At 44.0% G+C, this 13274-nt stretch overlaps 3 protein-coding genes across 4 annotated transcripts; 1 reads left to right on the top strand and 2 right to left on the bottom strand.

The window, feature by feature from the left end:
• Window positions 1-2161: 2161 nt before the first annotated feature.
• pex1 (peroxisomal biogenesis factor 1) lies at window positions 2162-9347 on the bottom strand. Its single transcript, XM_057020916.1, has 24 exons — window positions 9138-9347; window positions 8398-8544; window positions 8186-8269; window positions 7935-8049; window positions 7143-7816; window positions 6929-7048; window positions 6672-6792; window positions 6460-6563; window positions 6280-6365; window positions 6067-6199; window positions 5866-5962; window positions 5621-5791; window positions 5397-5551; window positions 5125-5311; window positions 4870-5036; window positions 4569-4703; window positions 4430-4494; window positions 4205-4347; window positions 3940-4043; window positions 3649-3825; window positions 3264-3500; window positions 2995-3171; window positions 2711-2835; window positions 2162-2446 (listed from the first exon to the last, which is right to left on the bottom strand). Exons 1-24 carry the CDS (start codon window positions 9243-9245, stop codon window positions 2365-2367), a joined length of 3714 nt encoding a protein of 1237 aa, XP_056876896.1. The 5' UTR covers window positions 9246-9347; the 3' UTR covers window positions 2162-2364.
• Window positions 9348-9464: 117 nt separating this feature from the next.
• rbm48 (RNA binding motif protein 48) lies at window positions 9465-12345 on the top strand. The gene is made up of 5 exons (XM_057020917.1): window positions 9465-9620; window positions 9739-9929; window positions 10023-10168; window positions 10399-10925; window positions 11008-12345. Exons 1-5 carry the CDS (start codon window positions 9492-9494, stop codon window positions 11068-11070), a joined length of 1056 nt encoding a protein of 351 aa, XP_056876897.1. The 5' UTR covers window positions 9465-9491; the 3' UTR covers window positions 11071-12345.
• clxn (calaxin) lies at window positions 11126-12495 on the bottom strand. Of its 2 annotated transcripts, XM_057020919.1 has the most exons (6): window positions 12341-12495; window positions 12019-12174; window positions 11768-11872; window positions 11548-11699; window positions 11310-11414; window positions 11126-11230 (listed from the first exon to the last, which is right to left on the bottom strand). In XM_057020919.1, exons 1-6 carry the CDS (start codon window positions 12414-12416, stop codon window positions 11186-11188), a joined length of 639 nt encoding a protein of 212 aa, XP_056876899.1. In that variant the 5' UTR covers window positions 12417-12495; the 3' UTR covers window positions 11126-11185. The 2 variants fall into 2 exon arrangements, with proteins under 2 accessions (XP_056876899.1, XP_056876898.1); XM_057020918.1 differs by having other exon boundaries at window positions 11126-11414.
• Window positions 12496-13274: the final 779 nt, after the last annotated feature.

Raw genomic sequence — 13274 nt, forward strand, 5'->3', positions numbered from 1 at the left:
TGTGAAAGCTCCCTGGGTGGAGAGAAGGCAGAGTTTGCTGATTGTGTCTGCTCGTTTTCACTGTTGCTGTGGTTTGGATCTGTTCATTATCACCATCGCGTGCTGTTGAACTATGTTCTCAAGTATCAGTGTATCAGGAGTGTGAAGACACGTGATTATAGCTCCAGAGGGGCATAGCTATACGTGTGTATGAGCTTATACAGTATTTGGATGTGGAAATATGTATTGTTGATCTGTACGAATGACTTTTCTCACTACCTTTATTTTTCTTCTTCTGTTCTCTATTTCGTATTTTTCTAGGTTGTTTTTTCTTGCTGTCTTGCTCTGATTGACAGGGTCGTTTTTTAAATAAATTATTTCTTTTTGTCACGGTACAGGGTGAGTTCTTCAGGCCCATCAGACAAAGATTCTCTTGGATTTGATACACAATTCTACTATTTACATTAATCACCTAAAAAGTTCTAAAATGGGACTGAACAGCTCATGAGTTTTTGCATTCCACACCTGATGGTTTAAAGTCTGTGTTGTCAAGGTGAGGAGGAACGAGGAAAAATCGTTAATCCCTTCTGGTTTTGGTTTGGTTTGGGTTGCTTTGATTCTTTTGGTGAGTGTATTCATGTGTGTTCTTGTACTTGCTATATAGTAGCTACTGAGTAGCAAAATCTGCATTCTACTAGTAAAGTCAGGACATTTTTGGGAAGTGAGGACATCTTGATGGTCATCACAATTTCAAAGGGCTGTTTGACACAAGCTTGAGGTTAGAACTAGGTTTAGGTCAGTGTCAACAGGTTATTTATACTGTGTGTGTGCGTGTGTGTGTGTGTGTGTGTGTGTGTGTGTGTGTGTGTGTGTGTGTTGCAGCAGCATCAGATCTATAATCAAGAATAAAGAAGAATCTTGCGAGCATTTAAAGGTTTTATGCCACAACTAAGCGAGAAAGCGAGAGCAGAGACCACATCCTGACACCAGAGCCGAGTTGCTCTTCGGGGGTTTTATTGACGAAACGTTGTCCGACACAAGTAAATCTAACGGCGGCAAACGAGAAGCTTAAGAGTGCGAGATGATGTAAGCTGCTACAAACATTTCTCTCTGTCGATAATATCGGCTTAGCCTTGTGGTTTTTTGGGGGGGTTTCTCTCCCGTTTCAAAAGCTGACCTTTGACCTCATCAGAGGCCAGTGTTGTTACCCTCTGTAGGTCTGGCTGTAACTCCCTGCTGTGTTACATGATAATATTAATATTTATTAAGAGTTTGTAGCTTGTATATATTGTTTCTCCAGATCTCCAGAATTCGCGGCTTGTTCTTTTCCCAGACCTAATATCTGCACTTCTCTGCTCTTTCATGCCTCTTACATCATATTCTTCCACACTAGGGGAGTTCTGTCAAGAAGAAAAACACCTCACAGAGCTAAAATGGCCTCGCAATCATCTGTCATCAACATCTTCCTCCTTTATTTATTGGAAACCTTGAGCTCCCAGTGCTTTTTTCTCATTTTAAACATTCCCTTTATGTCCCCAAACCATTGGGAAGAAGCAATTTCAGCAAGTGAGCCTTCTGTTCTGCTGTTATCATCCGATTCTGGTGATGGCTGACTCCTCTTTCTTTCTAATAAAGCGGCAGACGTGACTCACTCTGGATGACTTTGAAGAGCATCTGCACCTCTGAGGAGATGCAGGGAGCTTTTCAGCGCGTGGCAACACATTTTCCTCCAATAATTGAGTTTTCGTGTGTCACCATATGTTTAGAGCGACGTGGGGAGGGATGAGATGTGGACCGTGGAGGAACGTCTGTCTGACATCCCAATAAATCTTTCAGATTTCAGCCCGAGCCGCAGCTTCACGAAATGAAAAGGGCGGCTGTGTGAGGACTGTCGTGGTGTCGCAGAGCTGTGCTTTTCCTGAGGCGTCATCATCAAACTGACAAGCTTTCTGTCAAAGGCTGCACCAGAGGACTGAGCTGTCATTCGGACTCTTTGCGGCAGAAATCCCTGAGCTGTGATCAAACTTGTGTTTTCAGAGTTTCTGAGCACTAAAGTTTGGATCATTTATAAGCGACATCGACAGAGTCTGCTGCTCTGTCATTCCTGCGGTTCGACAGGTCAAAATATTCAAATAAATCTGGCTCCCCCTGGTGGTGGCGAACCGGAAATGAAAGTCGGAGATTTAAAAGATTTGGTTTTTTTATTTAAATGCATTTGATCATTAACAACTGCACATAAAGCAATTATATTTAAACCATATAAATTATTTCTGCAAAAATTAAGTCTCTAGTAAACATATAAACATTGATTTACATCATTTTCCAAAGTCTGAACTTGATTATTTTTTTAAATTATCCCCTGGTGTCTCATGCCAACATGAAGCATCAGGCTAAGCTCACACGTTGTCCGGGTTTTAAAGCGAATGAATTCGATTTTCCAACTCTTTTGGTGCCAAAAGCTTCATATCTAAAACAAAACAGATTTAAACAGCATATTAATATCAGAGTTCAAACAGACAATTAGACTGAACCGAGTCAAAGGCAGCGTCTTCTTTTCCACAGTATTGACAACATTTGAAGCACAAGCTGAGTCAGTAGCTTTATACAGATGACTGCACAGTTCTGTCAGCCTCAGCTCATCTTTTGAATAAAAATCTATACGGGTGCATTCTGTACTACAAATGCCTCAAAAACAAAATGTGAGAGGCTTCAGATGTTTCCTCGTACTCACAGGTTTGTGTATCGGTTCCAGTCGTCTCTGCTGAGCGATGGTCTGGTCACTGCCAGGGCAGCATTTAAATGAGCTGCACTCAGCAACAGCCCCGGCCGGCTGGATGGCACCTGGAGGCAGTCCTCCTACACACACACACACACACACACACACACACAGAGCTAACAATGATTCATGCAACACTGGCGTATCTGCACGATTAGACAAGCATTAACATGAAAGAGAATGTAGACATATGACAGCACTGATAGTTTGGAAAACAGCATTCTGATGTTTTCTGGTACATTGTTCTGATGGTTGGTGGCTCTCCTGTAGTTCTTCTTAATGGTGGCGATGTCTTGCTGTAGCTCCAGCTGCTCTGCATTCAATTCTGCAAACCCGCTCTGGAGGAAGGGCACGCAGACGGGTGGGATGGAGCTGCTGGGATGGCAGCCCGAAGCTTGCACGAGGCACGGGGAGTTCTGTTAGAATATGCACAGACACTGGGTATGTTTCTCCAAGTAACAAATCAAGGAATTCTGACAGCACTGAATTAGAAAAAATGGCAGCTCACCATTCCAGATACTGGTGAATTCCCCAGCTCCGATGCACAGGAGCTTCCATAGTAGAGCCTCCAGACATTCTCACGGTGCTCCTCCACTTGCAGCTCGTGAGGTTCCATGAGTGCCGTTGATGGGTCAAGCCCCGCGCCTGGATCTCCCTCCCCTACCGAATCATCGGAGCCGCTGCTGTTGTTCGGGAAGATCATTGAGGACAGGCTCATGTCGCCTTCAGAACCAGAGCTCAGCTCCTGGTTGTCACCCAGACACAGAAATAAAAACACAACTGCTATGTAGAGGTTAAGATGAATTCTTTCAGCTTCTGCTACAATATACCAACAATTTAGAGTTAAAAACCCCTGCCGGGAGGTAATTTGACTTTTTCTATAGCAGACTTACGTGTGGTGAGTTGGCGCACATGCTGCTGTGCATGGCCTCCAGCTGGGCGTTGTAGAGGAGGGCCTTCAGATCCGCGCCGGTGAACTGCTCCGTCGCAGCTGCCAGCTTTTCTAGCTCCACGTCAGTCGCCATGGGAACACCAGCACTCAGAGCCTTCAGGATCTCCACACGAGCCTCCTACAGGCGCCCGACGGGACGACGGATTTAACCACAAGGGCCCATTTTGACTGCAGCCGCTTGAAAATATCTCAGGATGTAACTTAAAACAGAAGTGAGCTCAGCTGGACACACCAGGTCAGGAGGGGGACAGTGGAGAGACTTGTCCAGTCGTCCAGGTCTCAACAGAGCGGGGTCGATCAGATCAGGGCGGCTGGTGGCAGCGATGACGTACACGCCTACAACAACACACGTTTGGAAATAAGTGTGGACAGATTCATATCGACTATGTACCAATAGACCATCCCAGGACTTCCCAACTTAGACTACACCCCAAAAAATGTAGTAAATAATCAAACTTATGGCTGCAGGATAAGTTGTACAGCGCTGTGAGACCGACCTTGCAGTCCCTCCACTCCATCCATCTGGGTGAGAAGCTGATTGACCACGCGATCCGTGACACCCGTGCTGTCGTGACCCCTCCTGGGCGCCAGAGAGTCAAACTCATCAAAGAACAGGATGCACGGCTTGGCAGCTTGAGCCCTGAAGCGATCCGAGAAGAGCACATTACCCTCCGCAGTCTGCTACTAGCTTGAGCCACGACTACAGGCAACGGCCCCCTAACCTCTGGAAGACATCACGGACTGCCTGCTCGCTTGCACCGATGTACTTACTAAGAAGCTCAGGTCCCTAAAGAGATAAATAACATGCATCACTGATGCCTGGATAAAGTAAAATGGTGCCTGTCAAATGTCAGAGCCTACCTTGATGCTAATGAAGTTCATACCACTTTCCTTGGCCACGGCTCTGGCCAGCAGGGTCTTTCCTGTCCCGGGAGCTCCGAAAAGCAGTATTCCAGAAGGGAGGCGGATCGGCAGTTTGGAGAACAAGACAGGATACTGTAAAACAGCAGAAATGCCTGCTTCAAAGAAGTGGTAAAGGTTCTCATGAACCTGCATTCCAGCGATGGAAACACTGCCATAAGGTCAAAAATATATTTTTTTAAATGTGCGTTGATTCTTTTGTTCCTGTTGCTTCGCTGCCATTCGCTGCACCCACACTCACCTTTGCAGGGAGCAGAATAGTGTCCATCAGCTGCTGCCGCACCTCCTTCAGTCCCCCCACCCTGTCCAGCCCGACTCCACTCGGTGTGCAGAGGTCAACACCCCAGAGCGATGGTGGTGTGAACCCCTTGAGAGCCTGCATAAAGTCCCTCTGTGACAGACACAAGCCTGGGGGGTGGGCACACACCAAAGCAATGCCATTACAATCATCATGGGATTCTGTTGTCTAACCTTTAATAACTACTGTGCGCTCTACCGTCGTCACTGCTGCCTCTCCGTACAACGTTTGCGTGCACAGCGCGCTCTAACAGCACCGCCAAATCTTGGGGTGTATATCCCTCCGTCTCCTTCGCCAGAGCTGCCAGGTCTAACACCTGTAAGGTTTCCTCTGATATGCAGTTTTTTCTGAGGATCAGACATCGTAGCATTTCGGCTCTTTGAGCCTACAAACAAAACCAAGGAAAACAAATCCGCTGTTAGCATTCCACTGTTGGGCTCCTCAAACCGGCACACGGTTGTAAACATGACCTGGTCCGGTAACTGAAGTCGAACGAAGCCCTGGATCACGTGGGATCCCCGAGCCTCGGTCAGGGAGGGGTGGAGGGAACGCTCGCTCAAGCTGGTGATGATCAAGCACACTAGACTGGAGCGCAGCACCATCTCGTCCACCACGTCCATCAGGCCTGGAGCCACAGACGGGAGGAATCAGCATCCAGACATACGACGTTTAGCACAGGTGAAAGCAGATTTACTCTGGGCAACGTGGAGCTGTTGCACTGCCTCCGGGCTGTGCTCGTGCTCCGGCGAGGTTGGCGACCCAGCAATCTGGTCCAAGTCATCCAGAAGAACCACCGAGGGCTGCCTCCACTCTGCCTCTTCAAAAACATCCTGGAAAATCTGCCTCACTGCTTCCAATCTTTTGCCTAAAAAGGTTTTCTATGATAAGTCGAACCATGTTTTTTATTTTGACAAACACCTCCCATGCATATCTGTTGACCTTGCAGATTTTTGCAGTCCACTATCTCCACGTGTGCATCCAGCTGTTCTCTCGCTTCTCCACAAAGAGCTTTAGAAAGTGAACTCTTCCCACTTCCCTACGATCATAAGGAAGCCCATGGATGCAAGAACACGCAAGCCTTATATTAGAGGATAAAATCATGATAATTCGCAATTGTTACTGTGGGTTTTATCCAGATACCTTAGCGCCCGTGATTAGCAAAGCGCCTCCTTTGAGACCACGCCCATTCTGACAGAGAACCTGTGAGAGGGGACTACCCAGAAGGCTGTTGGAGATGAATTCGTAACCAGTCTCACTAAGGTCCTTGATCCCCCTGGGAAGAAAGGGGAGAGGACTTTAATGTCAAAGAAATGCTGGAACAGGGTCTTCACAGAGTCAAAAGAAGAGACTCACCCTAAAACACTGAGTGAGGGCAGGTCCGGTTTGGGGGCTTCAGTGGCTGAGTTGGTTGCCGACGGGGCCGCTGTTTCTCTCTCTAACTATCAGTGACACGCAGACTCAGTCATTATTGTTTGGACCTGCAATAATACGCTGAATGACGAGGCTGAATCTTAACAGAGGCTGGTTATTTACCTGTATGTTCTTCTGGATGACAGCAGGCGAGAGTAAAAAAAGCTGGTCTGGAGGGTCGTTCTCAGCTTCTGGTTTCAACACACTTAAAACAAACTCTAATTTGGCTACAGAGGAAATAGAGAGGACAGTTTGTGCATCACCACTTTGGTGCTTCAGAGCGCTCTAAAAACATACAGCCATGGGACGAAGTGTAAAATGAGAGGAAGGATCACCGTCATCTGCGTGAAAGAGGATTTTTCCAGACCGTGGAGTCAGACAGGCCAGCGGTTCGTGACTCTGAGTGTGTAACCAATCAAGGAAGGCTGCCTGGATTTCCTCTTCACTCTGCAAAGGCTGAGGAGAGGAACTGGACTTGAGCATTTAGGGATTTCGATACAAATGTACAAATATGATTAGATTGAAATTGGAAAATAATTGTCATTATGCCTGCACACACTCTCTCACCACGTCCAGCTATTCCAGCACTCACCAGTGGGTTTATTGGTTGGAGGCGAACAAAGGAGGCCACCTTTACAGCTGACTTTACTGGTTTGATTCTAACTTTTGAATGTGGAGCGACATTCCACCCAACGGCCAGAGGTGAAGGGATCTGAAAGCCACATTTATTTATTTTTTTTACAAAAATTGCATTGAACAGAACTGAGAAGTTAACTTAAACTAATTTGTTTCTGCACCATACTTACCCACACTTGTCCACTTTTGATTTTCCGTCCATTCCAATAGCTATCCATATCATGACACACCACCCTGACCACCACCACCTCCTGGCCTTTCTTCTCATTTCTGTCTTCAACAGAAGCGGCTCCAAGACTGTCTGAGTTCTTCTTTTTCTCTGTGACCTGCTTGGCTTTGTCTCTCGCTTCTTTAGGTGAGAAAACTCTGGACAGCAGGCCGTAAGTCAATGAGGGTTGACTACCAGCTAGCATAAATGTTGACTCATGGGTTACAGGAAATAAGTGAATAACACCAGGTACAATTTGGCTGATCGTGCAAAGAGAGCCTGGAGGTTTACCACAGACTCTGTGCAGGGAGTCAGTGAAGAGAGCGGGAATATCGGGTACAGGTGGGAGTTCTTTAACTGATTCAGGTCCCTTTATCATATAACGTAACAGGCTCTTCAAGTCACCTAATGCTCCCCACTGGTGAGAAGTGGGGTGTGTGCTTTCTAATGATGGTCCTAAGGAGGAGGAGGAGGAAGATGAGGGTTCCACAGCTTGGTTTTCTGTAAAATGCTTTTTCTTGCTTTTTTTCTGCAGAGAACTTTCAAAGTTGCCAATTCCATCCCGGTTCTTTGGGGAGACAATTAGTTCAGTGGACTGCTCCAGGCGACCGTAGGGCACAGATGGTGAAAGTGACGCTGCATGAAATTAAGAAGATATGAATGAATGAAGGAATATTGTCCTTCAATAAAAACACACAAGCAGACAGTAGTTTAACAATAGACAAATTATATTAAAAATCATATTAACTCAGACCTATTAGTATGTAGATGACTGTGTGGTTGTCCACCCACACAGGAAATACAGCATCTTTGAAAACCACTCGGATTTGATCCAGGAGCTTCTCTTCCAGCGTTGCGCTGTGAAGCTCCTGATGGAAAAACACACAGAAAACAAAAGGTAAAACAGTGATGTGGTTTGAATCTATATGTTTTAACAGCAATAACCTGGATGATTGAGATCCTAAGCAGAGAAAGTATTCCACACTAGTCACGAGGCCCACCTACCAAAATTTCCCAGTCATCACTGGCTAATGGTTCCACAAACACTTGGTGCACTGATGAAACCCGTTGACATGGTCTCAAAAATCCCTGAGGGAAAGCATACATGCAATACAAAGATCTAATCAGCCTGCTGAATAATTTACATTCCAAATTAATCATTTCTGAATATTTTGTTTCATTCAGATTCAAGGCATAAAGCAAACATCTCACTGTACCTGCTGTCCATCTTTCAGGCCCAGCTTCTCCCCTAACTGTTGACACAACTCCACTTCATGGCTGTCCTGGCTGGAGGATGTTCTACCAAAAGTCCAACTGAGGAAAACTGTAGATCCAGCACCCCAGGACAACTCCAGAGCCTGGTTCTAAAATAAGCAACCGATATTATAGTTGTTTTACTCTTTGATTAACTATCCTCTTGGCTTGTGAAACAACAAGTAACTTTGCTCAGTATTTAGGAATTACCAGTTATTGCTAATAACCTTTATTAAAATAATTATAAAGTAACTATCACAGGTTAAACCGACTCAACAGAAGGAAAAATGTTTTCAGGCAAATGAATAAAGATTGATGCAATTATTTATAGCAGTTAGACAGAAACATGCCGAATTTAACTGGCATATCCTTAAAGCACGCCAAACCTGACAGGAGGAAAAGATAGAACTAGTCTTAGATCACATTTCAAGAAAGGATGTTTAATGACTGCTAAAATACAGCCATTAAAAGAGTTGTGCATCATTCCCACTGGCATATTTATTTTTTTTAAAACTGTTCCTATGACAGTGTTAAGACCGACACAACTCGAGCCTTAAGTATATATTTATATAGAACAAGGTAACGATGACTCTACCTTGCCATTCTTTAAATAATATTAAAATTTATTCCATATACAAAAAGACACACGATGCGCAAACCCAATCAGTCCTATGGATAGCAGAAGAGCTAGCTATGTTGTTACCTCAGTCAGAGAAAGATGTGTCACCAATTTCGAAGGAAGCCTAAGAAAGCAGTTTTTCTTGTTGTTAAAAACAAGAGTGACAGGTTGAATGCCCTGATTACTAAACATTTTTTTACATTATCTAACTTAGCTCTGCTAGTGCAAAGTAAACTCTCCTGCTAATGTTAATACTCGATCGATGTGATCTGAGGGTGCGATGGTCTACTCGGCTAGACCAAACTAACCGATTATAGATAAACGGATACTTTTTTCAAAATAAAACATCACACGTCAAACTGCAAAGGATTCTGGTTTGTTCTATAAGGAGAAGACTCTTATTTTGAAGGGCATCAGTTGGGCAACATTTCCAAAAACATGGCGGCGCCCGTCGGTAATAGTTCGGGCTGCTGGAGCGCTCCGGAGGTTTATAGACACCACGAACAGCGCCGAGTTTGCATTTCTCGACCAAAATATAGGGAAGGCAGAAAAGCAAAAGCGGTGAAGGTATGAATATTTTGATTTAAAGTCAGAAACACAGCCAACTTCAAGGTAGAGGACATTTCTGTATGCGAAAATGTAAACATCGCTGGTCTTAAATCACTTTTGTTTTATGTTTTATCAGGTTTACACCATCAACCTAGAATCTCGGTACGTTATGATCCAGGGGGTTCCAGCCATTGGAGTGATGTCAGAGTTAATCCAGCTGTGTGCCCTTTATGGGGTTGTAGAGGAGTACAGGCCCCTGGATGAGTATCCAGCCGAGGAGTTCACAGAGGTCTATCTTGTCAAGTTCCAGAAACTCACCAGTGCCAGGTTCATGATCACACTCATCTTGTTTAGGCTTTTTACTGCATTGAGAGAAAGAAGCCGCTCAGTGAGGATTTTTGGATTCATTTGTTGTTTCAGAGCAGCCAAACGCTACATGGATGAGAAGAGTTTCTATGGTGGAGTGCTGCATGTGTGCTACGTCCCAGAATATGAGACTGTGGAAGACACCAGACTAAAGCTGCAAGACAGGAAGAGATATGTGGTCAGAACTGTTCAAAACAAAGGTATACTTCCCTAACATCCAATACAGGGGTTCCCTAGACACTTACCCATACTACGGTAAATTAAAGTATCCTTTGAACAACTGTGTGCTATGTTTGCTTTTTTCCCCAGTCAGATGTCTTTTGGATTTAACTTTCTTGAAGTTTTTATACTTCAAATTATAATAAGAAGATCATGACTAATCAAGCCACTGATAGGCTGATTTTTTTTCTTTTCTATTATGCTTGTATAGCTAGGGAAGAGGAAAAGAGGAGGATTTTAAAGGAGGACACAGTGTCAGCAGACCTTGCCACCACATCGGAGACCATTATTACCAGGCCCGACACAGAAAAGCCGGAGACGTCAAACATTGGCCATTATTATGGCTTTCCTCTGCTGCCATTACCTCCACAAGAAAGTCCTTACAACCCACACAGAGGCATGCCAAAAGAGGACAAAATGGGGACATTATACACTGCTGTTACAGAGACAAACCCACAGCCAATTTCAGGCTCCAGCCAACCTTCTTCAGACAGGGACAGAAGCACCAGACAAAAGGTGAACTCAGAACAGTCTGCTGCAGTCAGATTTGTCCCTCGGACCACACAGCTGGAGAACAGGAAACGCAAGATGGAGGAAGATGTGGAACATTTGTCGGCTGATCCTCAAAGTAACAATGAGCCCCTTATTGGACCAAAGCTTCCGGAACCACCTAAAATCGACATGGAGGACGAGTCACTGAACACAACGATGAACATGATTAGGAACACTATGAAAAAGGTAACATAATTACACGTGTGTGTAATAGCTATATCTAATATTTTAATTCCTTTGTGAATAAAAAAGTTTGGTTTTCCTGCAGGTGGAATCTGTCTCTTGTCCCAAACCAGTGGAGAAAAAGGTCAAACCACGTAGACGGATTTGAATGGATGTGGATTTTATTCAGATGATGCATTTTATTGGGATGTAAAAAAAACTCCTTCTTGTGTGTTAAAGAACATTTATTCTAAATTCAGAAAATGTAGATGAAAACAACATCTTCACTGTTGTTCCCGGAACACGTGCTGTTCAAATACCTTGATGTTCTGAAGAGAGAAGAATACAAAATTACATACTTCTGTTCTCAGAAATTGTTGTGTTTAACAGCTGCTGTTTGGTAATTACCATGGTGTCTGGTAGGCAGACTCCAAAAGCATTCAGTAGCAGATTCTCCCCCATCACTGACTTTTTAAAGTCGGCAAAAGATATTCTGCCATCGTGGTCGTGATCCTGCAAAAGCAAACAACCTTCTTTGCATATTCTGAAATAGACAATCTTCAACATTGGAGGAGGTGTTACAGACAGACAGTGAATCAGTGTTTGACATTCAAACAGCTGGGAAATGCATCAGCCATCTCCTCACCATGTTGCTGAGTGTGATCTCCACCAGGTCCCTGATTCCTTCATCAGGGTCCTCCTCTGTGGGCTGCTCCTTGAGGCAGTCTTTTAGAAGGTAGAGCATCTCCTCTGCTGAGATGTAGCCATCGCCATTCAAATCGTACACTTGAAAACAGTCTGAGCAATGCAAAGGGAGGGTTATTGGAAACTGATAAGTGTTCACTCTGGATGTCAGGTGAATGTACATTTTATCTGTTCATCCAGTGTCCCTCGAAGAAAAACAGAAAGACCTTCGATCCATTCTTTAACGCTGACGAAACCATCGTTGTCTTTGTCAAAGGTCCGGAAGACTGGTGGATACAAATGTAGCATTTTTAGGCAACGTCCCTGATAACTAAAGTATTCTGCATTCACAGTAGCGATGACCTGAAAAAGCCACCCCTTAAAATATGCAGTGTTTCCTTTTTAAAGCTTATGGAGGCTGAACTTTGAGTACCTCCGTGCATTAACACGTCGCTGGTCACCCCGAAGTTGTGCAGAATGCTGCGGAACTTTGCTCTATCCAAGCCCGTAGCTGCTTTTCCACGGCTGGTCTGCTCCTCCAGAAGAACGTTGAACTCCCGAATGAGGCACCAAATTTCCGTCTTATTGACTGGGGACGTTTCATATCGGTGTATTAGCCGTGAGACATTTTTGTCCGAAAAAAGAAGTCACGTTTCCGGTGTTGGGAATCTTGTTTTTGTTTTTTTAATTTTAATTTATTTACTCAGATACTGATTTAAAATTGGATTACTTGTCAGAATAAAATCAATACTTACAGTGATCCGCGTGTTTGGAGATTAATTCAACCTGTGTTTGAATCGCTTTTCTGTTTACAGCTGAAATTTCCGACATCGTTAACTATTCAAAGGCCACACAGACTCGCGACAGTCTCGCGGTACGCGGTCGTCCTGGCAACCAGTTTGTTTAGCGTTCAGCGTCAGCGCGGTATAATTACGCGGAAAAACGTTTGTTTTTGTGTTTTTTAGTGTGTATAGAATAATTAACAATCTGACACGTTGCTTCTACAGGTCAAGAATGTAGTAATGTAATATACAATAGAATTCTCTATTGTATATTACATTTTATGTTTTTAAATCTTCCAAGAAATCCGATTGAATTCACGGCATCTAAGCATTTTCATATACTGTAACTTACACATCATCATCAAGATTATCTTCATTTATTGCTCAAAATACATGTGTTGGATTTCTGTTGCGTTCCCACCATGGCAGAAGGAAAAAGCTGTTCTATGTGATCAGCTGTTGGCTTGTTAAAACTTTCCCACCCTGATGAGTAACTTGTCACCAGTTGATTTTGTTATGCAGCCGTATATTTCAGCTGATTTAGACTGATGCCACAGAAAATTGATAACATTCTCAACTGTCCCAATGCAATTTCGAAATAGTAACAAGTTGAAAAATCTGGCCACCAGATGGTAGTCAAGGAATTCATAAAAAAGACCCCACAACTCATGTTCTCTTAATACAGTTGGGTTTACTGACACAAAATATGGATAAATATCCAACAACGCAACAAGGAATAATATCAAATCAAATCAATCTTTATTTATATAGCGTCTTTTACGATCAAAATTGTTTCAAGGCGCTTTCCAGAATCCCAGGGCCTGACCCCAGACAAACAACAGTGGCAAGGAAAAACTCCCTTTTAACAGGAAGAAACCTTGAGCAGGACCAGGCTCATGTAGGGGGG

The sequence above is a fragment of the Takifugu flavidus genome, chromosome 21, assembly GCF_003711565.1.
Source record: "Takifugu flavidus isolate HTHZ2018 chromosome 21, ASM371156v2, whole genome shotgun sequence".
NCBI lineage: Eukaryota > Metazoa > Chordata > Actinopteri > Tetraodontiformes > Tetraodontidae > Takifugu > Takifugu flavidus.

What these genes read in the sequence shown, in the direction of transcription:
- rbm48 (XM_057020917.1), top strand. Translation starts at nt 9,492, where the DNA reads ATGGCGGCGCCCGTCGGTAATAGTTCGGGCTGCTGGAGCGCTCCGGAG. An exon ending in CAGAACTGTTCAAAACAAAG is followed by an intron (nt 10,169 to 10,398) that starts GTATACTTCCCT and finishes ATGCTTGTATAG; the next exon opens with CTAGGGAAGAGGAAAAGAGG. An exon ending in TTAGGAACACTATGAAAAAG is followed by an intron (nt 10,926 to 11,007) that starts GTAACATAATTA and finishes GTTTTCCTGCAG; the next exon opens with GTGGAATCTGTCTCTTGTCC.
- clxn (XM_057020918.1), bottom strand. Translation starts at nt 12,416, where the DNA reads ATGTCGGAAATTTCAGCTGTAAACAGAAAAGCGATTCAAACACAGGTT. An exon ending in CGACGTGTTAATGCACGGAG is followed by an intron (nt 11,873 to 12,018) that starts GTACTCAAAGTT and finishes TGTATCCACCAG; the next exon opens with TCTTCCGGACCTTTGACAAA. An exon ending in AGATCACACTCAGCAACATG is followed by an intron (nt 11,415 to 11,547) that starts GTGAGGAGATGG and finishes TTGCTTTTGCAG; the next exon opens with GATCACGACCACGATGGCAG.
- pex1 (XM_057020916.1), bottom strand. Translation starts at nt 9,245, where the DNA reads ATGTTTAGTAATCAGGGCATTCAACCTGTCACTCTTGTTTTTAACAAC. An exon ending in AGTCATCTACATACTAATAG is followed by an intron (nt 7,817 to 7,934) that starts GTCTGAGTTAAT and finishes AATTTCATGCAG; the next exon opens with CGTCACTTTCACCATCTGTG. An exon ending in CCACCAACCATCAGAACAAT is followed by an intron (nt 2,836 to 2,994) that starts GTACCAGAAAAC and finishes GTGTGTGTGTAG; the next exon opens with GAGGACTGCCTCCAGGTGCC.